Raw genomic sequence first — 26,385 nt, forward strand, 5'->3', positions numbered from 1 at the left:
AAGCATTTTGAGTTCAGAACTGGGGGATTTTTCCTTTTTATGTATCAGCTGCTGTTTGAGGTGTAAATGAGTAAATTAGTAAATTTCAGCCTTGACCACTGACAACTTTTCCTGTAGGTAAAACTTCATGACTATAAATTCCTGAAATAAAGTGACCAGAAACCATAGTCTTGCATAATTAGGAAAAAAAGTTTTCCATTAAAGTTTTCCATTAAAACTGAAAGCATGTGCTTTCAGGTCTTGGAAAATATTAAAATAGTGGAAGGTACAACTACACATACAGGTTTTTAGGGGACTTTTGGAGAAAATGTCACAGCTCAGATGGAGACTCGAAGAGTTGCAATCCTTTTACAGAAAACGCCCAACATATGCATAGAAAAAGACAAGAAGTATTCCTTGTAAAGCAGGGCAAGAGCAAAGAAATAAAGCGCGCTCTGATACCACTGTGTAAGTTGCCATTACATTATGCTCCAAGGAATGACAGCAGTTGAATGGAAGGAGAAAATTGGAGGAGGTAGAGATGGCAGACCTTAAGAATTGTGCATGAAGTGAAAATTGAGTGATTGAGTTGGCTGAACAGGGAAATAATTTCTCCTCCTAACCTAATGCATTAAAGGAGAAGAAAAATCTGAACTGTGGCTGTGGGCCATAAGGCCTTTCAGGTGACACAGCTACTATCACCTGGTTTATCCTTTTATCAATCTAGATGTTAAATATCCAGTTTAAAACAAAACATTTTGAAATGGTGGGCTATATATCTTAGTACCAAGGTAAAAGTAGAGGATGGATTTTCTTGCTGTTATCTTGGCAGCTCTGCTTGTTACAGCTCTGACTGTTTTCATGTTAGATGACTATTTTGAGACTGCAAAGCAATGTGGAATGAAGAGATAGCTTGCCTTTCACAAAAAAATTTAAGCCAAGAACTTGAGACAAAATTTAAAACAACATCTTGAAAATTGCAGGCCACACCAAAATTGGAAGAATAAAGAGAAAATATCAGGACATCTTTCATTAGTTTGTCAGAATGACAAATAACTGGTTTTTTTCTTTTCTTTTCTTTTCTTTTCTTTTTTTTTTTTAAAGGAAATTAAGAAATACAACTTACACTGCTCTTTCAAGTGTATCTTATTTACTTCCGTTCTTTCTTGCAGGTCAAAATTAAAATTACATTGAACAAGATATTTTGTCATGAGCTAATGGCCTGGATAAACTTAAGAAGTGGTAGCAGTTTAATAAAAATAAATGGTCTCTATTCTCCAATCTCTGAATGATTGGAGGGAGTAGAGGTTGTCATTTCAGTGTAATTCCTACATAAACTAGAAGTGGGGGGAAAAAAAAAGTAGAACTAAAGCAACTTATAGTTCACCTTAGAGAAAATATTTGTCAAAGCAGCATCAAAGTCTGCAGTGTCATGAACTGACACTGAGAGATTCCTCCTTAGAGAGGTATTATATTTAAAATGTCTTTTCTCCTTCATGCCCTCTTTGAAATACTTTACTTTCATAAAAGCTATAGATCCATATTTCATTCCAGGGACACACAACCTGGTGTCCATCAAAAGTTTCCATTTTATAGATTAAAAGTAGAAGCTTTGGAACAGGACACCTGTTTATTTTTTTTTCAGTATCTGTGAGGCTTTAATTTTCCTTTAGCTCTTTGTGTCCTGTATTTTAGTTACAGGCACTCTGGAGCGAGGACCCAGTTCTGTTTCCTGCTTGCCCCCTGCTTGGCTGGTGGCGTGCTGCAAGTAGACTGCTCTCTGCCGCGACAGCATCCTCTCCGAGTGCACGTGTGTAGGATCAATATAATTCCAGAAGGCTCTGGAGCGGTGCTAAGAATGGCTTATCTGTTTTTATGGCTTCCAAAGAGACATCGTGTCTGTGTCTGTGTGTGTATTTTTATATATGTACGTGCATGCAGTGTGAAGATGACTAAAAGTGTATTTGAATTTTTTTCAGTACACTTACATACTTCAGAGAAGGGGATATGAATAACTGAAAGTGCCCAGGCTTTTGACAGCCTCTTCCTCATTAGTCCCCTGGCCTGCAGAGGTGGACAGCAGTCAAGGCACTGTATATTGTGTTGTGACACCGGGTTAACCTTGGGTGCTCTCCCGTTCGTTCTCAGAAATGTACAAAATGGTGTCTCCCCGAACACAGGAGGAAAGGAGGTGCTTGGTCACAGCTCTGGCTCTCGCTGCCCCACCTCTCCCAAGGGGGGATGCCCTGTACACCGTCCCACCGGAGTATGCCTGGGTACTGCTTTTCTCTCTCTGAGCCATCTCTCTGACACATTTATCTTCTCTCCTATCTTCCTAATGAACAAAATAATTTCCAATTAGAGTCTCTGACCCTGGTTACTCGATTTCCTCAGCAGGTCATGTTTTGGACGGTTTGGGAATACCTACACTTGCAGCAATCTTAATTAAACAGCTGAATTCAGCAGTTTCAGCGAGTTCCAGTTTCAATCTGACATGCTGTATTTTGGCTCTACACAGAAGAATTGGTTTATTTTAATGCTCATTAAAGCTAAACTAAGACAAGGTCTAGGTGTGCTAAGAAGATACAGGCAATATTACAGGGAGAGAGGCAACAGGACAGTAGAGATCTCTCCATAAAAATTTTAGTTTCATAAAAATGCATTTGAAGTTTGTAGATGCCAGTTTAGAAGTTTTTGCATACACAAATTCTCTGAAATACACATCCTTCTTTTTCAAGAGCATTCTGGCTCATTAGTTTTCTTAATACTTAAACTGTTTATTTTGGAATACTCATATCTGTAATTTTTTTTATTGCTGTGAACTAGCAGATAGTCTAAGGTTGCTGGAATTTCATGACAAGCTTTGAATAGCATTTCAGCTTTTAAATGCTTGAACTTAGAATTAAGATTTTTGTCTCAATTCTATAACACACTTTTTTTTCCAGAGTGGCCAGGTTCAGATTTTCATCCAGAAAGCCAGAAGGCTTTGGAGAACAGGTAAAACTTGTTCTTTGTGGTGACTAAATGTGCATGAGTTTGAAAGAGTTTTTTAAACCTTCGCCCTTTAACCTAAATCCAGCTCTCAAATTCAAACTTAGCCCAATCTAATTGGAAATTGGATCAGACAGGTGTGTTGCTGTCTTTAACATTTTTATTTATACATAAAACTCTCTTCCCTTTTGTCTTGTTTTTATTAAAATGTAGTCTTGAATAAAACATTTTTGCCCCATCCTGAGGCTGCATGTTAAAAAAAAAATAAACTGAGGCACCACTATTTCCACTCACTCTCTTTAACTGAAGCTGGTCTGTGAACTTTAACTACTCAGTTAAAGAAAATGTACCAAGTCTAGAGCACTACTTTAACAAAGTGTAGTTCCTAGCTTTACATTTCCTTTCCTTCCTTTAATACAAGGCTTATCTTGGTCTGACCTGTGTTATTCTCTCCCAGGAAGTCTGCAGCTGTGTGATTTACATGTAGACCTTGTGTGGCTTCCTAACAGCCGCTGCCTGAAATACACACAAATTCATAGCGGCCTGCAATGACTTGTTGAATGGTGCATTAAACCATCTGAAGAAGAGGTGTTTATGCAAGCCAGTAATGTAGAGTGTGTTGCCAGCTCTGGTTCTAGGGAAATTATTGTTGCAGTTTGACACATCACTGTGCCTTGTTTTATTGTACTGTAATTTTAGAGCCGATTTAAAGAAGTGAGGCATTTTGGTACCAATAAGTTTTGTGCCTGTGGTTGCTATAGGTTCTACCTGGCCTTTAGCCAGCAAGCCTCTGTTGAAAATTAACATAGTAAGCACAGGCCTAAACCACTGAAGTTCGTTCTTTTGATGAAAGTAGGATTTGCACTATGATTTCATTTTATCAAATTCACTTGAGTACTCTAGGCTGACCGCCCTAACATGTTGGCTACTCCTGAAAGGCCAAGTGCCTCTGTACAGCTCCATACTGCGCAATATGTTGCTGTTGCAAGAATCCCTTCTCTGGAAGGAAGAAGGCAATTTTGTGGAGGTCTGAACTGAGGTGACTATCTTGCTGCCAGTATCTCTAGATCACCTAGAGCAATGTGGGGAGTTTTGTGACTGAAGCACTCAGAGGTAGATTATCAACTTCTAAATTATATCCTTACTTCTGAGAGCCCTGGGTGCCTTTGGAGATTTTATAATCAGTTATCTACCTTGAACTCCACTTACTGCCTTTAGAATGGTCTTTCCTTTCCTATTCAAAGGTTTTATAAGATAAGAATTGAGACTGAGATAAGAAGCAGAGAGATATAAGGGCTTTAATTGGTTGCTAGTTTCTAGTGTTCTGTATTTCCGTATTTATAATGATGTCTCTTTGGTCTCTTAGTACTTACTAAGGGGAATATTTACTCCCCTCCTCCTACTCCCACTCTCTGTCAGAAAGCCAGGGTATATTGACTCCACAATCTTGACATATAGTGATTTGATAAATTGACTGTTTAGCCAATAATACCTACTCTGCAGATGGTCCAAAATATTTGTTGTATCACTACAGAATGAACTGGTGACTGAGTACTGGCAAAGAGCTCAAGCTACAAAAGTCACTCTGTCCCCCAACTCTTGGACACTGCATCGTCTATTGAAATTTGGATACTCAGGTTGCTGAGTAACCTCACACTGTGCGCTGGAAGGTGCATAAGTGTGATACAGAGGCAATAGCAGGCTGGGTGGGAAAATGTCTGAAGCTAACCGTTAGGAAATGCTGGGTCCAACTTCTTAGCATACTGTGTCCAGCCTTGCTGGAGGTTCCTCACAAGAAGGTGCCCCTTGGACTTCGTGCCAGATTAGCCCCCTTTTCATTGCAAAAAAAAATCATCTGCATCTGTGGTCTAATGTCCCACTGGAATCTATGAAAGTTTCAGTCTTGTTTGGTGCAGAATTTAAAAGTTTTTTTGCTTTCACTAAGACTATCCCAACACTGCAGTCTGTGGTATTCTGGGAACCACTTGCCTCAATTACTTCTTCTAAAGCTATTTTTAATCTCTAATCAAAGATGAATTATGCCAAGCTTTGGGCCACGAAGACTGTGGAGGACAGAAAAGGAAGAGAAAGTGCCTACAGCACTCACCAAAGACAAAGGAAAATCAGGTACAAGTCAGTGTTGCGATTTATAGTTGGGATTCAGCAGCACATAAGCTCTGAAACACCATGCTAAGTTTGTGAACCTGCCGTGTGCCATCATCTCTTTGTAGAGGGGAGGTACTTTGCCAAAGTATCGCTTATGCCTCCTAGATGATGTCTTTCTACCTGCCCTGGCACCTACCCAATGCTATTTGTCACTATTTAACTTAAAGTGTTGTTTTTTTAACTCTCGTGTCTCTGAAGCATAGATCTGTGTCCGGTATGTGCCTCCATATCCCAATTTTGTCCAGATTTGCTAGGGAGACCCCAAGGTTTTTCTCGTTCACCTGGACATGTATCCAAGATTAAAGTCCAGTCTGAGACTGAACCTCTAATTTAAAATTTGGAACCAACAGATTATGGGAAAATTAAATGTAAATTTAATGCCTGTTGGAGCTGAACAGCCGGGTTCCTCGCTGACTGCTTCCTTCATGTGGAGCTGGGGCTGAGCCTTCAGTGTCCATAACAACAACTTTCCCTGCAAATGGTGTCCTAATTCTGTCTAAAACTGTCCTGGGGGACTTTGACAGCTCCTCTGAGTTCTCTTTGCTATTTCTCTTCATCTGTTCCCCTTTATCCAAAATTCTTTTCATGATGCCAGTCTGTTGCAAATACAGTTTTGAGGGGTTATTTGAATATTAGCTACCATCTGAACAATTTCAGCCCAGTGCTTCATGGGTTACTACTGAAGTTGTTGAAGTACTCAAAAAAATCATTCAAGCTTTTATATACATATTCAGCGGAGATTTTTATCTTTAGAATATTCTATATAGCTCTCTAACACTTCACTGATATGAATAAAAAAAAAATCTGATCATTGGGTTGTTTTTTAGATGGATGGAGAACGTATTTCCATTTCCATTTCATTTCCCTCCTTCCCTGTCCCCAAACTTTAAGAATTGGAGAAATCCAGTTTTGTCAGAGCATGCCCATGGCCTGATGACTGGGCTGTGGTCTTGGGAGTTAGAAATCCCTGTCCCAGAGAGAGGTATTTCAAACTTCAGCGAAATTTAGAAGCTGATTCACTGGTATTCAAAGGGGTTATTGAAGCACTGGCATTTTAGGACAGCTTTTTTCACCTCCACATTTCCTCACTGTTTGTGTGTTAAGAAATCCAGCATGATAAGATATTCTGAGAGCACCTATCAGATAGATCTGTACTAGGTGGAGACAAGGTGACAGATGAGTCTTGCTGCCTCTACCCCTGGAGCTGTAAACATACTAGTCTTGAAATCAAGTGTGTTTTTATATGACTTGTGGTGGAAACAGTGATAGCTAAGGGGTTTTAAGGCAGCTGATGAAAACTAGCTGCTTTGATATTGTTGAATCTCAGTGATACACCTAAAGAGTTCTTTATTTGCTTGAAATTCTCTTGTGATCTATCCCCAAAATGATTGCTGGGGTTATGCTGGAAATGCTTCTTTCTTTTTTTTTTTTTTTTCCTCTCTTTTTTTTTTTTTTGTTAATTATGTTCCTATCTGCAGTTTAATGTTAGCATTCCTATGATACCTGGAGAGACCTGGTCAGTGGATTTCTTTCAACTTGACACTTAAATCTGATTTCACGCATCAGATTATTTAATATGATATAGTTACCTAAGAGAAACAATTAGATGTAATTTCCTAATTTATTGGAATAAATTAATACCTAGCATAAGTACAGGAGCCATTTGCTGTCACTTGCTCAGTTCTCTAACTGAGAACTTGCACTTTAGTGTAAAAATAAACATGATTTTATTCCTTGTTTCTTTAATATTTCTAATATCTAGAGTATCTATCATTATTACCTACATGTTTGGAACATAAAGCAAAATATAGCCCCTATTCACAAAGGCACATAAAAAGGAGGTAGAAGAAACTAGTTAGGGATGAAATGATTCTCATCTTTGGAATAAATGGCAATTGCAGAATATCATCTGCCTAGCCATTGTCAAATTTTTGTAAACATCATGACAGAGATGGGTTTTAAGAGTAGTTTGAAGAGAAGGACAGCTGTTGCTTTGTGAATAATCATTTTTTGTTGTTGTTGTAAATGCTACAAACAATAGCATTACTGAAAACAAAGATGGAATATATCACTTGGTTGCTCATCCTTTTAGTGCTTCCATTCTGTCAAGGCCCAAGTCCCTACAGTACACTTTTGCGGAACATATGTTGTCTGCCAAAACTCATCTGAAATCTGAAAGCAGAATAATGTTTTGCTTAACTTTGTTTTTCAAATGTAAAACATTTACATTTAGGGTGAAATGCTCCTTGTAACTACACAATACTGTAACTGTACATCACTAAGTGTTTTCCAAATAAGTTCAGGTGTTTTAAAATTTGGCTATAGAGGCTATTTTTAAAGGCATATTTTTAAGCTATAAAGATGTGTTTTCTCAAATTACTTGAAAACTAAACTGACAAGAATAGGAACACTAGACCAAGAATTTTAGAAGTGTTTGTGCCTTACAATAAAAATAAGTGCTTAGGGAGGTTTCCGTACCACCTAAGCCCTGCAAATATCTCATTATATCAAAAAAACATTCTTGCCTTTCTGGATGGAAATAAGATAGAATTCTAAATGGGCAAGCACTGTCCACGAGAGCTGCTGTGAGGGCTATGGAAATTCACACTCTGCCACCACCTTCCTGAAATACTTAACAAATTGAGTCAATAGTTTGTTAATAATAGCTGCATATTTTGCAGGCCCAGAGTGGAGGGTCTTCGGGCAGCAGAGACCTGCAACCTACTGGGAGCGCAGAGACGACGTGCTCCTGCTGGCTGCCTTACCCACAAGAGAGAGACAACCCAGCTCTCAACTAATTGTATAATATAAAAATCCTTTCAAGATAATTTACGTAAATGGATAACTCAGATGGAACTCTATTCATGGTGCTAGAGTATTCCTGATAAATGAGAAAGGACCACTAGATTTTTTTTTTTTTTTTTTTTTTTTTTTCTGTCTGCATGTAAAATATGCACTTTTTCTAGCAGACTCCTGTCCTTGGAGTACCTGCCTTGCTCCGAGGGCCAATGCAGAGGCAAAGGTAGCGGATTATAGCTTTCTGTCATCGACTACCATTTTATTTCCACTAGCTTCAGCAGAAATGTCATCCCCAAAAGCACCTCACCTAGGTTTAATTGTGAAAAAAGTCCAGAAATCTTTCTCATTATGGCCCAATCTTGGCTTACTTTTGAGGTTATTTACTATTAACTTCAATAGGAGGAGGATTTAACTTGCTCAGATTTGTCCTTTTCAGAAAGTATGTTAAATTAAAACGTATCTATGTATGAATGAATGTATAATATCAGTACATAAAGCCTTATGCATATGATAATGTGTTTTATAATACTTTGAGTGAGAGCCTGGCTGGATGAACCACTTGTGAATATGGGCATAAATTGCTCAGTTGATTATATAAACTGCTTCAGAAAAGGTGTCCGGGGCAAGTGAGAGCACTGAATACTCTGAGTAGCTCACAGCACTGTTAGGATGATAGAAATGTAAATAGTGCCAGTATATACAAGCTGAGAACAGCTACTCGTATTTTTTTTAATTGTTCACTTCGCTGTATTGCAGGAAGCCAGCTTACCCATTTTCATTGCAGAGCATGAGACCGCAGTACAGCACAGAAAGGCACAAACCCCTCAAGGGTGTGGAGTTAGGGGGGGAAAAAAAGGAGATATTTTGCTGAGAGTATCTGCAGTGAGTGAGGTGTCCTGCAGCAAGATCAGCAGGTTTGCTTTCACGATGGGGTTGAAGTTTTAGATAATTTCAGCAGTCTTCAGTTTTGCCTGAACCTGAGCCTCCCAGCTGAGCAGTAAGAGCAATCCAACATTTAAATCCCATGGTTTTGGTGCCTTCTCAATCCGGTTATAGTCATTAATCCAAGTTCATGACTTTGTTTTGCTGAATACTTGCTAACAATATATAATTTTAAAGTACTGGCTATGTTACTGGGTCTTTCAACAGATTGACACTTCATAGTTTTAAGCACTTCCAATCCAAATACTTGATATAGTACAAAAATGCCTAATGCACAGGCTGATGTGGCCTAGCTTTCGCAAGGTAATTTAAAGTGTCAACGTACAGGTTTATGAAACAAGTTACCGGTACAATAAATAGCATTTTAATCACCTGCTATTCATTTGTTAACTCTGGGGTGAAACTGAACTTCTACAATATAGGCATTATACGCAGCTACATCTAAAGTATTTAATTAAGTTGAAAATATCAAATTTTTTGGTTTCCTTATGTTCAGAGAAGTCAGATAATGGAAACAGAGAAACTTGAAATAGCAATCTGTTACTTTCTGAGAGCTCCTCTCTGTCCTCACCAATGAGATTTACAATGCTGTAATGCTGCAATTTCATCATTATTTTGTAATCTTCTTAAATGAGTGTCTCATGTTAGTGCAGGCAATCACAATAACTGCTTGAATAGGATTTGCTGCTGAGCAAAGCTGCTTGTGTTGCAAAAGCAACTAGAGGAACACACAAGCAAAAAAATATTGTGCAAAGGTGTTTACTTTCCCATCGGGTTTAGAGTGAGTCCTGAGAAGGGAATTTAGTTATGACTTCACCCATGCTAGCAGGATGCCAGCAAATGGTCAAAAAAGGAAATAATACTCTAATAGCAGCTTAAGGCAAGTTCAAAAACAAAGGAGATTTGTAACCACAACACTTATTTAATGTGGAATACTGTCATGTTTCTATAGAGTAAAAAAGAAACTTGCCTCCTTCAAAAATTCTCTTGGCTTCGCAATGCCTACTGCTCCCATGGTCTCTTAGCCTAGCAGAGGACTTGCAGTGGGTGAAGCACGCTGTCTGCACGACAGGTGGTCCTTCATACTCAATAACTGAGTCCTGGGGAGGGGAGGTTCAGCAGGTTCCCTTCCCTCAGAGGTGGCGGCGAAGGCAAAAAGAAATTACCCCAGCAGATTGCGCCTGTTCGCATTTGAACATGCTTGTCTTACAAATGACCCAATAACTCTTTTTAAAATGAGGTTGCTTCAAAACCAACCTTTCATTAAGCATTATTTATTCATGTTACAGTGTACTTATTCCTTTCAGATAAATATTGGCTGTGCATTCGGTATATGTATTATCCTGATGAAATCTTTGAGACTATTCACGTGGGTAAAGTTATGTACATGGGTCTGTAGTTATAGGGTCTGAAGACGACATTTCATCACTAAGGTTCATGGTTAACAGAGAGGCATTAAACGGCACAGTCCTAGCTTGATTTTCAAAGTTTTTTTTTCCCCAGAAGAATATAGCAATAATATCAACATGTGACTGTTGTATCATACTTCTCAATTTATTTTCCTCTTCAAACTCAGGCTAGGAAAATATTGTTACTCATTACTACTTTGCCTGTACGCAGCCTGCTTAATTCTGCTTTTGTTCTTTTTATCAGAGATATTGATCTATGATCTGATGTCCCTTGACTGAGTCATGCTTCAGGCTGTTGGCCCTGGGCCTAATTGTACTTCTGGTTTCAGAATTCTTTGTAATATCTGCCTGGAGGCTTCTCCCATTTAAAAAACAAGATTGTAGCTCCTGTGCAAGTAATAATGTAAATGACATAGTACCATTGCTTTTTCTGCTTTATTTGAATTCCAGGTTCCTAACAGCAAATATCTTATCTTCATTTTTATTTGCAGGTTTTTGAAGTGGTGTGAAGAAAAAGTGAGAATTGTTGTAATCCTTATTATCTTCTTTAGAGCCTTATGGATGTTCTGTAGTTATCAAAATAACAGGCCCTTCCCACTCAAGTCACAATTCCGAATTTCTTCTTCTCCATAAAAGATTTTTTTGCATGCTTGGTATTTTTAAGTTGGTGTTTCTTGAGACTTCATTTTAAATTTAATTTTATGTGTGAAATAAGATGCAAAATAAGTAAAATGGTAAAGAAAATTGACACATTTTTCTCCAAAACACCATTAAAAATATGATCAAATATTGTATCTTGATCTCTATAAATACGAAAATATGTACTGATTTCAGATAAAAGTTAACATGTGCTAATAACTATTTCATTCAAATATTTTTATCCCAGTGTATTTATCAGCTGTAATTAATGTTGCAAAATTAATGTTGCATTGGAGCTACGGGGTTTGGAGGATGTTTATGTACCAACAACTGATGACAGAGTTGGAAATGCAGTTGGCCTACCCCTGTACCTGTGTAGGCAGGGTGCTCTGATGTAATAATGTATGACAAAGTTAGAAGGATTACATCATCAGACTATACTGTCACTTGCTGATAGTGTCAGGGCTGCAACATGATGCTTCTAGCACTACTGAAAGCTGATTAATTCCTTTTTGGATATCACAGGACTCACAGTGGTGACTCAGCCAGAGGTCGCATCTTAGCAGAGTAAAAAAAATCATTTGTTAGAAAGAAACAGGTTTTATTCTCATTTTCAACCCCTGGAAGTAAAATTGAAGTTTATTTATGCAATCCACTGGTTTCTCCAACTGACAGCAGTTGCTGTTAATTCTTCAAAGACACTTCAAGCAACAGCTAAAATGAGGGATGATGAAAATTTACAGGGAGCTTGCTTACTTTGTAGGCAGTTTTACTTGCTAAAAATAGTACCTAAAATGCAACTAAAAAATATGTGGGCATCTTTCTTTTATAAATGCAGGGACAGGACAAGGCCCTTGGCTAAGGATTTTAATTATTTGAGGATCTTCTCATGAACGCACTTTTCTCAATCAAGTAGTTTGCCAGTTAGCTGTTGTACACTTTGGAAATGCAGCAAAAAAGCATTGGGCAGTTTTAAAGCTGAAGTATCACAAATCTTGTTACATTTCCAAGCTGTGTGCTAGAAGACTTGTTTTTATAAAGATAGGTATAGATACATCATTTTCTGGCTTTAGACACGGTATCTCACTCTGATTTTCACATGTTAAAATGAAGTGACTTTCACAGCTAAATACTTTCACATGGACTTTTTTAAAAAAAGTGTTTATAAACTGCAATCTTAAAGGGCATGAAAAGTGTCTTTATACTCAACTGATACACATTTCAGTTCTGCAACTAGCTCTGTAGGGGTAGACAGCACATATGCAGCTGCTTCAACTTACCGGAGGTCTGCTTATGCAGCACATACAGAAAAAGCAGTTGATTTTTCCACTCGTGGATGTAGGAGAACCTGTGTTTGTTGGAAGAGATGGGTGTGAGGACAGTACATGGGAGAATATGGAGTAGCTGGAGTCCTTACAGGTGATGCAATGAAATTCCTCCAGCAGTCGTAGCAGACATCTTTGACCACCAACTCTGAACCAATATGAGAAACAGGGTAAGGATGTGGAAAAAAAGAGATCAATATATTTTTCCAAGCTAGGCAGAGGTGTTCTGTGTTAATGTAGGTATTGAAGATTTGAATTTTACCTGCAAAGGTAGAAGATTATTGAGTATTAGAGTCTTTCTCAACTTATCTCTTTCCACGCTTTTACTCCCTTCCTTTCCCCTCCATATTTATATTTGACATTACAGCTCTCCACAATTATATACCAAAAAAAAAAAAAAAGTCTTAATAAGATGAGAGCCTGCAGACACACTTTAGATATTTAATTTTCACATCTGAAGGTTCCGGGAAATTCAGGAGGTAGAGAAGGGGTGAAGACTGGTTATTTGTTATTTCACAGCTGGAAATACAGGTTTTCAGAGAGACAGCAAGCATTGACAAGAAACAAACTCCAGTCCTATTTGACTGTGAGAAGGCAATAAGTGTAATCACTGCTAAACCTAAACAATACAATTATCAGTGCATTTAAGCAATAATGTCTCAGTTGATTTTCAGTTTTTGAGATAGTATATATAGGGTGGCAGATTTAAGGAAAGAAGAGGGCACAGAGAAATAATATTAGGGCAGCCTGAAATTAACAGCTGAAATTATATTTTAAAATTACTTTTAAAAAGCCAGGTTGTTGATAGAACATTGATTTTTAGCTCAGAGTAGTAATTTCAAACAGCTGGAGAAAGATCTCTTGCATACACCTTCAGCTCTTGGTTTGATTTAGAACATGCAAATAGATGTGAAAAAGTGGCTGCCATTAAAAATGGCAGTAAGCTTTGTAAAAAATACCACCCTCAGTTAAGCAATTTCCTATAGGGTACAGAAAAATGTAACCTGGAAGGTGGCTATTTTGTAGGTATCTCCAGTTATTTAGCATCTGGTAAGTACAATAGACTTGCTTTGTTATACAGAATTTACTTGTCTTTTTTGCAAACATTATTTTAGGATTGTTTTTTCCAGATATTTTTGCTTGTATTGGTGTATTTGCCTAACTTTTCATGTGAGGAGACGTGGGGAAAAAAAGAGATCCCGGTGGAAGGGGGAATCTCAGATACACTAAGGCGTAGAGCCAAGTTGTTCTTCACTGAGAGGAGGAGATGGGAAATGGGATGCAAGTCTCAAACTCCAGTAGAAGGACTTTAATACTCTATCTGGGTAGCTTCTCTAGCTCAAAAAATGCATTAATTGCACAGTTTATTCTGACATATCAGGACATGGGGAGCTAATGATCTCTTTTTCAAGCCAAAGGAACTGTCCCTTATTTTAGTTACCTATAAGCTACTTCAGAGGGAAAAAACTCTTCATGCCTCCCAGAAAACCCAATTGGCTTTGAAGAAGACAATCACAGGTGAAAATAATTTAACTAAAAGCAAGAGACTTTAGTTAAAATGATGTGTCCTCATAACCAGAAACAGGTAGTCTAGTCCCTTATGTTTCAGTTTCATTGATAAAATTTGAACAGAAACAAACTTTGTACAGATTTTCTGAAGAACTGGCAGTTTAGGTTGGTGATGTTTGATTCACACAAGAAGCGTTTTCTAGCCCTCTTTGTTTAAGAAGACTGTGTGAACTGTTACCAAGGAGCAGACCCTGACAGAAGCCCTTCTTTAGGGAAGGATTAATAACTTTAAGTAGACTAATATAATGAAACTAAGTAAACAATCTTCCTTGTCTATCTTCCTATATGTTTAGGACAACTGCTGATGGCTGGATAAATTAATAGTCTTCTAAAAAGCAGTATGTTATTCTTTAGAGCGTGGAAATTATAGTCTTTCTTCATGCTGCATTACTTATTTCAGACTACAATGCTCAGCCTAAATCTGGAGAAAGTTAGCCTTCCCACAGTATGTGACACGTACCGCAACAGGTAAGATGGTACTTGCTTGGAAGAACCTGAACATAATTTGTTTGCTTGAAGGTAGGCTGACTGTTCATCAAAGCAGCACCCAGAAAAGAAATCTGGGAAAGAAAAAGCAATTTCTCAGGCAGGAAAGCTTTCAAAAGACTTCTGTCGAAGGATGTGTTGTAAAGACTTTATGAAGAAGACATCAGAAACCAAAGTAAACAAGACAGAAGGTGTTGTAATGAAGTGTAATAAAGAAGCTGGGTAGAAAGGAAACTTAAAAATTTAAACCCAGAATTATGGCAATAGTGTTTAATAGAATTAATGTAGTCTTACCCTTATTCTAAAATATGCAGAGATATTTTGCAAGGCTGCTGTTCTGAGTATAGACAGAAGAAATACTGCTTGAAGAATCCCACATGTTCCCTGAAAACAAAACTGAGGAAGGACTGAACACAGCAGCAAATGTGTTGTGGTTTCCTCTCACTCAACTCCAAGAAGTCATTGAAGACATCCAAAATTGGAGTTAGTGACTTAGGTGGGAAAAGAAGTTGCATAAGCCACCCCTCCCCACCTTTTCCAAAACACATATTGATTAAGAACTTGGAAAAGTACATCACCCTATCACAGCTAGCAGCACAATTTAAAAATAAATAAATCAATAAAAAACCTCCAGTGAATAACAACTAAAATCCCACCACTGAATAATCAGAGAACTGTGTCTACCATCAGGTGATCCATGGAAGATTCTCCACTATGCCAAGTCATTAGGAGATGTGAAAATTGTTTTAACTTGGATTTCTTGTCCTGAAATAAATCATACATGTTATATCCAAAGAACGCTTCCTGCTAGGTGTGAGAGACTAATGAAATACTTAATCAAAGGTCAGACAGGTAAATTGGTATCTTATACAGAATACAACATACTTTTTGCTTTTTCTTAGTAATATTTTAAAGCTCTATTTCAGAAATCTATAAAAGTACATACATATTTATGGTGAAGGTATACTTTTATAGATATTAATTGAGGTAAAGAATAATTCTTGGAAATCAATAGATTTCACAAAGAAAGAAAATGAGCCTTTTTTTCTTAAGTATGCTGAGCTATCATTGGCAATGCTACAAACAGTTTTGTTTTAAAAAAAAAAAATGTCCCTAGAATTTGTATGAATTTATCTGCAAGCTTTCATAAAGAACAAACAGAACATAAGTCTGAGGCAAAATAACCTCCTTAACATCTGCAGAGTTGTGTGGAAGAGTGTTTGAGGGAGTCCATTACATTATATATCACCTTTACATATTTTTTAAAAATATTCAATTTTACCTAATGGTTCAGTTCAATCTCCAGGTCAAGCTGATGCTAAATCCATTCTGATTCAGTGCAAAGAAAGACAAAGCAAAAATCCCCTGCTCATCAGCTCCTGTAGGGCTGAAAAAGTTTTGAAGTTCAAAAGTCACTGTGTTTCTTGTGATGGGATAATATAACTGGGAAAGATAAGTAATGAACTCATACATGCTGTTATGAGAGGTAATGTTTTCCACAAGCTCATCAAATTTGGACTATTACTTGTAAAGGAAAAGTATAAGAGGAAGTAATTGTGGTGGCACAACAGTTGATACAGGGAAAAGAATGATGAGGTTTAATGGTTGCTTGCCTTTTTTTTTTAAGAAGGGAAAAATGTTTATTTTCAGTGAAATTAAGCAGCTATCAAGGGGAATGAAACAAAAGAGATGCTAGAGAGGAAAAGAGATTAAATGGAACTGCACATTGAGAAATGGGTAGAAAAGCAGAAACACTAATTTTGTGATTTAAAAATGGGATTTAATTTATTTTTAATTTTCTACTTTATTGAAGTTTTTGATCGATATCCTGTGTATATGGCTGTATATAGGTTCCTCATGTAGGAACTTTTTCATCTCATGACAGGGAAACATAAGGATGATTAGGTGGCTTTGGTTCCCGATGTCATCAGTATACAATTTAGAGAATATTTTTTTGACTTAGAGGGATGTGTGGGTGGGGAAGGAGTGCTAGTTTCACAAATTTAAAGTCATAATGCTTCACATCAATGCCATATTTTTCTCTCATCAGCTATACTGACTGTAGTAATTCAGATTTTTTTTTTTTTTTTTTTTTTGTAATGCTTATATGTAAAAGCACCTGCTGCTGCTTGGGGATTTTTTGGTCTCATCTGCATTTTGGAGGCATTTGACAACCCTTTCTTTGCTCTGTTTTCCATGTAATTTTAGAGTATCTCTATACAAATGAGTGCTCTTAGAAACCATAAGGCTTCTCTGAGGTTCTCAGAAACCATGTTACCACATGAATAGGATGCTGTTGCTGAGATAATAACCCCTGCTATGAATTTGGACTTCTGGGATAATCATTCACTAAGCACTTGCATATGTTGGGATATCGACCTGCAAGTGAAAATCCTGAGATTTACACCTTTTGCAGGCAGGGAATTCAATTCTATGTCTTCTCCGTTGCTCGTATCCTGATTTTGTCCTCTAGTGAGGCTATTCCAATAGCAACCCTTATCTCTTCAAGCTGGTGTTCCATATGGCAGCTAGAGGACATGACAGAGGTGATTTTCCACTTGCTCCTGCAGGAGAATTTTCTAACCAACGTTACGTAAGAGTGGTGGCTGGGGGAGCTGCACACCAGGGGAGCACCACCACTGTTTGCCCCCCACTACAGCTAACTTTAGGTTCATTTACCCTTTTCTATAAAGGAAGATGTTAGGGGAATCATCCTCACAAAGGCAAAAAAACTATTTTAGCATATCATCAGACACTAAAATGGAAATGAAGAGATACACAGTGTAGTTAGTCACTGGTAGTGTGACTTTCTTATCAAAGTTTAAGATTTTAAGATGGACTAGACTATTTCAGTTGGAAGGAACCTACAATGATCATTGACTCCCACTGCTTGAGCAATTCAGGGCTGACCAAAAGTTAAAGCATGTTATTAAGGGCATTGTCCAAATTCCTCTTAAACACTGACAGATAACTTATTGAATAAGCAAGTCAATAAATAAAATACAGTTAAGCAAGACTGACTAAATTGTATGCATTTCTGCAGTGGGATCTGGATACTTGTGTCTTGTCTTGATGTTCTTTGGCCAGGACCTTCCCTCTGATTTCTTCTGTGCCCTCCTATTGCTATAATTCAGATTATTTTTCTTTTAAGGCTCGTAATTGCTGTCCAATTGCAGGCTCTGTCATATCCTTGAGAGCCTTGGCTTTTCTTTCTTATCTCATGTGGTTTTGCCACATCTCTTTCTTCTTTCTGCTCTGCTGGGGGCTATCCAGCTGTCTCACTCTTGTTTCTATCGATAGTGAGTGAGAATGAACGGGGGTCCTTCTTTCTTGATGACAGAGTCTCATTTCTCCCTTGTTTGGTGACTGGCAGGTATCTGGCTTAGTCTGGGACTCACAGTGCAACAGCATCATCCTCCATCCACAGCCCGGAGTAATGAGTTTCTATACGCATGTGGAGACATATATTTAGGCATTTAGGGGGTACCAAAATTCATTCGGTTATTGTATTTTGAGTGGAGGAGAGTCATGTTGGTTGCAGGGATGAGGAATTGCAGGAACGTAGCTGTCTCTGGTCCCAGACTTGCTTACCTGCTCCGTGTCTCTCCCAGCTATATTGGCCAGAGTCTTTAGTAGTGTTTGTGTCCTCCCCCTTCAGGTGGAGCACTTGGCATGTCCATCTATTATTAAATACCAAATAGTAGTACTATCCCCATCTGAAGTTTACTAAATTACACTGAAGATTTTTTCTGTTTAATTAGACTCCAAATAAGGCACCAGGCAAGCATTAAAAATCTGATGTCAACTGATCACCTGAGGACTGTATATACATTAATAATATATGTAAGTAATGAGTATATGCTATATTATGAACATTAGAAATTTTTGACCACATACATTATGTATAGTCTAAATATGCGCGATACCTGATACTGCATGTAGTTGTTACTGCCTATATTAGATATTATTCTATTTATGGCTTTAACCCTAATCATACATCCATACATGCTACGAATAAAGGGAAAGTTTAGTATTAGATACTGTTGGAGCATTCCCACTTGGGTTTGAGGCCATGACCAACACCTCCTCAGAGCGTTTTGGTTCCTTACTCAGGTGAACACGCTGCCTTGTGTTGTACCATCCCCCCTACTACTGCCATGGTCTTCCAGGGGATCATCTCTCCTCACGTGCAGCTCTGATTGCATATTTGTTCTGTTTGGAGGATTTTTAGTTTCCTATGTTTTATTTCCATTTTTATCTAATTTCTGAAACTACTTTCCAATATCCCCTCCCCCTTATTGAATTATTGTACTACACTTTATGGATTAGTAGAAATAAAAAATAAAGACTCTTTTTCTCTTTGATTCCTCCTCTGCTTTTCCTCTTATCCCTTCTCTCTCTCCACCACTCTTACTGTGAAGTTTCTTGTTTTCTGAAAGGAATTAGGCCAAAGACTAATGTGCTCTCTGTGTAATTTATGTGTGCATATTGCAAATATTTTCTTTCAACAATTAATGGTTGGTTTTGGTTTTGTTTCTTTTAAAAAGATTAAGAAATAGTGGTTAAATTAAAGGAGGGAAACAATATATGACAATGCTGGAGGCTGGTCTTGTGTTCTGAAACAGCGTAAAGGAAGGTTTATGTTAGGAAGCGTGATATTGAAAGGAAAAATTGCTACAGAGGTAAGGCAGCGTGGTAGTAGTTGGGGATGTGGAATATATTCATAAGATGGATGCTTAAAGTATTGGAATTTCTCTAAAAGTTTTTGTGATGGTGCAGGGTTGGGCGTGGTATGGAGAAAACAAATGGCTTTCAGCTTAGACTCCTCAAAAATGTGTGAAACCAATTATATGTGAAAAGGTAATAACAGCAAGAAAGAAAATGTAAGAACATATTGCTGGTGTGTCTATTGTGCTGGAGAAGCAAAATTTTTCTGTTTAATGATAGGCCTTGTCACTTCAAACAAAAGGGTGTAGCTGATTTAAACTCTGAAGATGTTTTCTTGCTTGTTTAGTCACAGCTATTCCATATTACCATTTTAAAAACTGGATCATTCTTTTGAAAAAATTTTTACAAGAGCCATTTTCAAAGCACTAAAGATCTCATCATCTGTCCACTGAAGTCAATGTCCAAACTCCTTGAGGAATAGGAACAGGCTCAAAAAAACCCCCAAAACCCAACAAAAAAATCAGAGCTTCTTTACAGAGCCATTAATAGACTGTTTCATTGTTTATTTTATACTAATCGATCCAGTCACAATATAATGCACAAAATCAATTTGTCAGACCGTGTAAGAGCTTGGCTAATATTTACTAATTTGGTTTTATACTTTAATTATTTTTTATAGTCTGGGAAGGCTACTTCAAATGAGTAAATAATACTTAGGATGGAATGGCATTTTTACCTATCATTAAATGCATTTAAAAAATTTTATTAAAAAAAAGTCTTGCATCTAAATTTTCCATTTCAAGCTTATTTTTACATAATATTGCATATGGCAAAAATAATGCATTTTGTCCAATATAAATAACTGTATTTCTAAGGAGAGACTTGCACCTAGATGTTGTTAAGCGTTAAAGAATAAAGATATGAAATAGCCTGCAACTATGGTGGTGTTTCTAAATGCCTTTTTCTCTCTCTTTTTTTTTTTCTAATCTTTACTATTTAAATGGGAGTGTCTGTGCCTAGCTGCCCTTACGCACTGAAGGTTCCCGAAGATATTAACAGAAGAAAGTTTTCAGTCTCAGTCACCACACAAGTCAGAAGTTTATTAACTACACTGGATTTTCTTTGAAATGGACAACCTGCAAATTTTCTCAGTCATATCCACTTTAAAAAGAAACAGCAGTCAAAAACGGTGTTTAGTGTTAACTATCTTTCTGCAAATTAAAGGAAACTCCATTAATTAGTCTGAACTGATGTAACAAGTACAATTTTCAGGATATCCATATTCTGTTCTCTCTACTTTCTAGTTTCTCCTTGCTGTTCTCCAAATCCAGATGAAGGCTCTGCTATAGATTAAGTGAAAGAGGAAGGAAAAGTAAATTGGGCTCTTCCATTCCTTTTAGTCTGTCCATAAAAAGGGGATGATACTTACAGCAAGTGGGACCGAACACCAGTGTGAATAAAAAATATTGCAGGATTAGTATCAGCCATTGTAATAGCAGTCTGGAGGGGATACGAAACCTCATAGCTCTAGAACCTAAGACAAACTGAGCAGTAGGAATAAAGCTGAAATGCTTCGAGGGAAATTGCTTAGACTAGCCAGGCCTTACACCTTCATCTTGCACAAGGGATACAAACTCCAATGGATCTTAGTAGTCCCTGAACCTTTTTTGGCTAACGATGCTTCCATAGGAAAACTGAGTAGTACCGCTTGGTTGCTGCAGCTTGTTAGGCAAGAGCATCGCGGAGGGAAATCTGCTTCTGCAGTCAGTGTTTGCATTCAGCCCACTTGCTCCAGGTGCTTGAAGCCTGTGCCAATATAACATTGAAAGCCACTGAAGTGTATGTCCTATACTCATATCTTGGTGAAGATACTAAAATTTCTCAAACCACCAAAACCCTGCTGCTTATGAACACAGTGGTAGCGACTGAACTGGCTATGGAGGAGGTGTGTTACCCTATAACATGCTAGTTTTATACTGAATAATATTGCTTTGGTTTCTGTGAAACCTCATTGAAAGGAACAGTGTGAGAGAATGCCATTAATCAACATCAAGATTTTAATGCTTGATGGATTGAGTCGTAGTGGTTTTACATGTAAAATGATGGCTCACTTTCGAGATGCCACTAATTGTAAATCAAATTCTGAGATGTTCTGTTGGAACTGTGACTGTGGATGAGCATCATCATTGTTTTCAATTTGCCACTTTCATTTTGATAGGAAAATATATCATTAAAGCTTTGATTTTTAATTTATTTTTATTACCCAATGTTTATTATCATGTTCCTCATTTTGACTTGAGCATCCTGTGAGAGAATTTTTATTTTAATGGTTATTTGGTAAAAGAGATTAAATCAACCTTAAGAGTGTATTTTACTTAATTTCAATCATGGTTTATTGCTCAGAATATATTTATAAAGATATGCATGATTATATGAAAGGATTCATTAGGAATTATGTTTCCAAGGAAATGATGTAGTGAACCTTTTCTTCAATACATATTTGCTTTAAAATATTACCGAATGGAGGCTGGAGGACCCAAATATGAGACAACTCAAGTAGGAACTTTTCTGAAGAATAATGTGACTATTGTGAGCACTATTTTCAAAAATACCTAAAAACCAAGACCACTCTTCAACGAGACTTAGACTTTCATTCACAACAAGCTGCGAATTCTCTGAAGGAACAAGAATTGCACTTTTCAGGCTAGGCGTCGGTGACTAATGCTGCGATGCTGATCACCATTTTTAGCCATCCAAAAAAGTCCACTTTTCGCTTAAATAGGCTGAACCTTTGTTATACTGAAAGGTATGCGAATGTATCTGAACCAAGCCTTGCTGGCTTTAAGCAACCTTTTATTCAATGTGAAGAGTTCTCTGTATGTAGGCTGATATTTAGCATCCAATTGAGAACTCATGTGGCTCACGGACAAATTGGAGAAGTTCAAAAAAGAAAGGAATTTGCAGTCCAGAAACTAGGTTTTCCTTATTTTTTTTCTGGAGACTGAGAAGCAGGAGAGAAGGAAACACATAGCAGAAAATTCAATAGTAGATAGTATGTAGGAGCAAATGAAAGGGAACATGACCACTTTTAGGTACTTTATTACTTCCTTAGGTTCTGCTGACAAATGTAATATATTTATGAAGATGTGTTTGAGCACATGATTATGATCCCAGTTAACTGTTGGCATAAACTTTGGGCTGAAAATGTGTTAAAGATTAGTCAGCACTTGATACATACATACAGATACTTATACTTTTAAGCATCACACCCTCTAAAACACCCGTGAGTAATGCACTGTGAAAAGACCCAACTAAATAAATTAACATTTCTTTCAACTAGTTTTGAAGGAACCTGCTGCTTGCAACTATTACGTAGAACACTGAAATAATTTAGTCAGTGTAAAGAGAGGTATCAACATGGCAGCCTCATCAAGCATCCTTACTGGATTATCAGGTGCATGAATTTGGTGTTTCCTAGCAGATGAAGATACTTCTTCATGAACTACATAACCAGTGACAAAATTTTATCTGAAGGACAGTTGTTTGATGATGTGAACATAAAGTAAACCAAACTGTGGAAAATACGGTACCTGTATATCCCCAAAAGAGTGAAGGCCACTGTTTCAAGCAGTGGAGGGGAAAAAAAGAAAAGTTTTGCATGTCTGACACAAAATGTGCTGAAGGTTTTTGTTCTAAAGCTGAGCACAGAGATTTCATAATGAAAGTGCCAGCTCATCGTGAATTATACAGTACTTAAACTACATCTCTGCACGATATTTTATTGTGTAAACTCATTAACAATTTGCTTTACGTGATATTTTGCTTGTGGTACTTTTAAAAGAGTAATCTCTATAACGTTTTTTATGTTGGTTTATTTTAACACCAGCTGCACAGAACTGCAAGGGGTCATCAAGCTCTCTATTCTGTTCAGACAGCAATATCACCCCGACCTTTTCATAAATAGATCAAAGATCCTCTGAATATTATTCAGTCCTGTCTAGAAACTTCACTGCTGCAGAAGTTAGAGACATTCCTCTTACGGTCAATTGTCCCCATCTTTTTTTTTTTTTTTTTTTTCCCCCAAGGTGATTTTTCTGATTTCAAAAGTATTTCTTTCTCCTGGTGCTTCAGCCTCCTAAATTATGTATAAAGAACAAATATATGCCTTCACAGACTTTGTTTGAAATGGTAAACATGATTTAAAAAAATTATTATATTTTTTAAGTTTTATCAGCATTGCTATTTTAGGCCTGAGTTTTATGAACCTCTATTGATACACCTATGCTGAATATTTAAAGGTGGGTTGCAGGTCCATGCAACTCAAGGAACATCCTGAAACCAGTCATTTCTTATGCAGCTAAGCCTGCGAAAAAACAAATCTTTAGTGACAGAATTTAAAGCAATTTTTGGTAAAACATTAATCGTTCTGTGTGATTTGAACTTTGCGACATAGAGACTGACATAGCTGTTCCACATGTTTTCATCTGGTAGTTACTGTTTCTCCATCCTTTGACTGAACCGTAAGTGACTGTAAAGGTGTTTGCAGTTCCTTTCAGAGTGTGGCTTGATCTGTGGCTTGTAATTATTGCAGTTAACGACAGGATTTGGTATGCTATAGTTCATGGAGATAACCTCCACATTAGTGTAGGTCAGGCTCTGTCATGAAGAAACTATTATCTACTTAAGCACTTTAAGTCATATCACTGAGATAATACCTTTGTAGTAATACATTGTATTGGTACATTGTGATAATGTGATTTATGAACACGTTTGTTATGAAATGAAACCAAACTTGACAACAGGTAGATAAACAATACAAGCTGTTATCACCTCATGTTACTTTGTCCTCTGTCGGGAGAAGAACTGAGCAACACGACACTAATAGTCCTATTTGGGGAGGTTTTCTGTACTGTACCCCTTGACCAGAGGCATAGTTTACGCTTGACTCACAAAGGTGCTTCCACTCCAATGCCTGTGCAGAGGTGAGAAATGTTTTCATTTTTCTACACATGGCTACGTCTTTATATGCTCACTCTACTGGCCACACATGTCCGCTGTGGCTACCTGCAATTGTATGCTGGATATATGTTAATGGCAACTATTGGAGCACTTTCAGGGTTGTACTTCTTATTTTAATTAGTCAGTTACTGTCATTTTTCACACTTCTAACAAATAACTCGAAATACATTGCTCATGGTTGTGGTTGAGACGCAAATCTTTTGTTAAGAGATAAGAGAGTCATCTATCCCGTGGTCCACGTTGCCACCTATTACACAATTATAATAAAACTTTCTCCGCTAGAGATCCACAGTTCTTCTACTTCAGTTACTGCAGTATAGCCAAGCCATGTCCAGAGCGATGCGATAGTAGTCAGGTGATGCAAAAAAATCACTTGTCTGAGCCTGTTTGTTTTGTATGAAATCTTAATAGGACCATGGTCAGTCACTGAGTTTCATCTCAGAGGTCAATAGCAGAACCGTGGGGCAGGGATGAACAGCTGAATTACAACAGCCCCTTTGTTATCACTTTTGCAAACATCTATATTCACCATGAATTGAGTTTGTGTGTGACTTGCTCATTAGCACCGAAATGCTTTTCAACCTATGTTAATATTTTTAGGGTCACAGGTCCCTTGGCCCACCTGAAAATGGAATTTGAGCCTGTGAAGTAGTTTTACAGGTAGATAGATAGAAAGCATGTCTGAAATCTGCCTTTGGGCAAAAATACTGTGGTTTTACCGGGTGAGATAAGATCTCCGTGCTCCTCTGCTATCTTCACAGAGAGTGCACATAGGAAAATATAAGGAGGAAGAGTTGCTAGCTCTCCACTCTGGGATAGAGAAGGATTTGACTCAGTCTGCACTTGTTCTAAATTGTTGCATCGAGGCACTTTACTGCCCATTTCCTATTTATAAAACATAGAGACTCAAAGTCTCTAAGGATAAATTAATTTGCGGTGGACTCAATACACGAGTGAACTATATCTTAAAAAAGACTATAATAATTGTTTTGTGCCAAAAAGCTCACCCAACAGCTGCTTATGAAATTTTCCTGCAGAGGAAATTGAAATAAAATATTTAGTTTTTGAAATATTTTGGGGAAAAGTAAGAATTTAAAAGGAGCATTTTTATCACTAGATTAAAAAAAATAATTAAATTACTATTATTATGTCATGAAATAATTTAGTGAGTAATATACCATGCTACTCCCAACACATACTTGGAAGAGAGAAGAGAGGTGAAAGCTGATGGTATCCAAGCAATGTGAAGTGCAGGACAGTTTTTCTTTACAGTTGTCTCTAAGACCAACCCTTCTAAAGAGTTGGTTTCATGGCTTTCCTTGAAAGATTGAAAATATATGCAAAACCCCATATATATTGAGCTAAATTCTGCTAATCTGAGATCAAAAATCCAAATTTTTCTGGTTTCCTAGAAGAAGAGATTGAAACTAAATCTGCAGGTAGAAATAGCAGGAGGAACAAAGGTTATGTCCCAGAAGAAAGTAATTTTCTTACTACTACTAATATAACTTTTTCTTAACAAGCATCAACCAACTGCATATTATTTATAGTTACATATTAAGCTCTGTAAGGCAAAGAATTGTGGCTATTATTAATATGAAGTTATTCAACTCTGTATTAGAGAAATTAATCTTGGCTCTGCAAGATTAAAATTGGGTTTTGAGTTTTGCTTATGGAAAGCTCATGGCTCATCTCTTTGCTTTGAATCTTGTAAGAGCTGGTATTTTTTGCTCTTCTTATGTCGACTCGGTGTTACTATAATACATCGTCTATGACTTTTACTCCAATATTGCTAAGCTGTAACTTACATTGTTCATCCAAAGGAATTTCTTAAGGCACACAGCCAGATATGTTAAAAATCTACTATAAGATTTAGGGTTAAATAAAAGCTCTAGGCTTGAAAATAAAGGCCAACATGTGAAGTATGTGAGTAGAAAAAGCTTATATCTTTGTTTTCTACTGCTTGGCTTTAAAATTTCTCTTTGCAGCCTGGGCACCATCAAAACCACAAAAAGCCTAGTAGGACTGCTTTAGACTCCAAGGTTTTGCTGCAAAGGGATGTTATTTAAAAACTAGTATTTCAGGATCTGCAGCATTCCAGGATTCTAAGATTTTTTCCTAATTTTTAAAGCTTTTATTGTTGACATCCTTGAAATGATGCTCTTTAAAAACATAAATGTTACTAAAGAGTTCAAGTATCCATGAATGAAATTTATCAAAACAGCCAAGGTCTCCTCTTCTTTTACTTGCAAACTAAATGCCTTTACTCCAGAAGATAAGCACAGTATTTTGGAGGGCTAGAGTCACCAGTAAGCTCACCTTCATCTTGGTCATGAATTTGGCTTTTCTAGCAATTATTTCTTTACCATTGAATCTGAGATTATTTTGCTGGC

At 37.2% G+C, this 26,385-nt stretch overlaps 1 protein-coding gene across 1 annotated transcript in view; it reads left to right on the top strand.

The window, feature by feature from the left end:
- LOC115342807 overlaps positions 1 to 26,385 on the top strand; it is a 147,242-nt gene that overhangs the window by 55,040 nt on the left and 65,817 nt on the right. The window contains exons 4-5 of the mRNA XM_030017835.2: positions 1,675 to 1,789; positions 2,925 to 2,976. Coding sequence (XP_029873695.1) covers positions 1,675 to 1,789; positions 2,925 to 2,976 — 167 coding nt within the window. The remainder of the gene's footprint in view (positions 1 to 1,674; positions 1,790 to 2,924; positions 2,977 to 26,385) is intronic.

This window comes from Aquila chrysaetos, chromosome 1 (genome assembly GCF_900496995.4).
Source record: "Aquila chrysaetos chrysaetos chromosome 1, bAquChr1.4, whole genome shotgun sequence".
Classification (NCBI taxonomy): Eukaryota; Metazoa; Chordata; class Aves; order Accipitriformes; family Accipitridae; genus Aquila; species Aquila chrysaetos.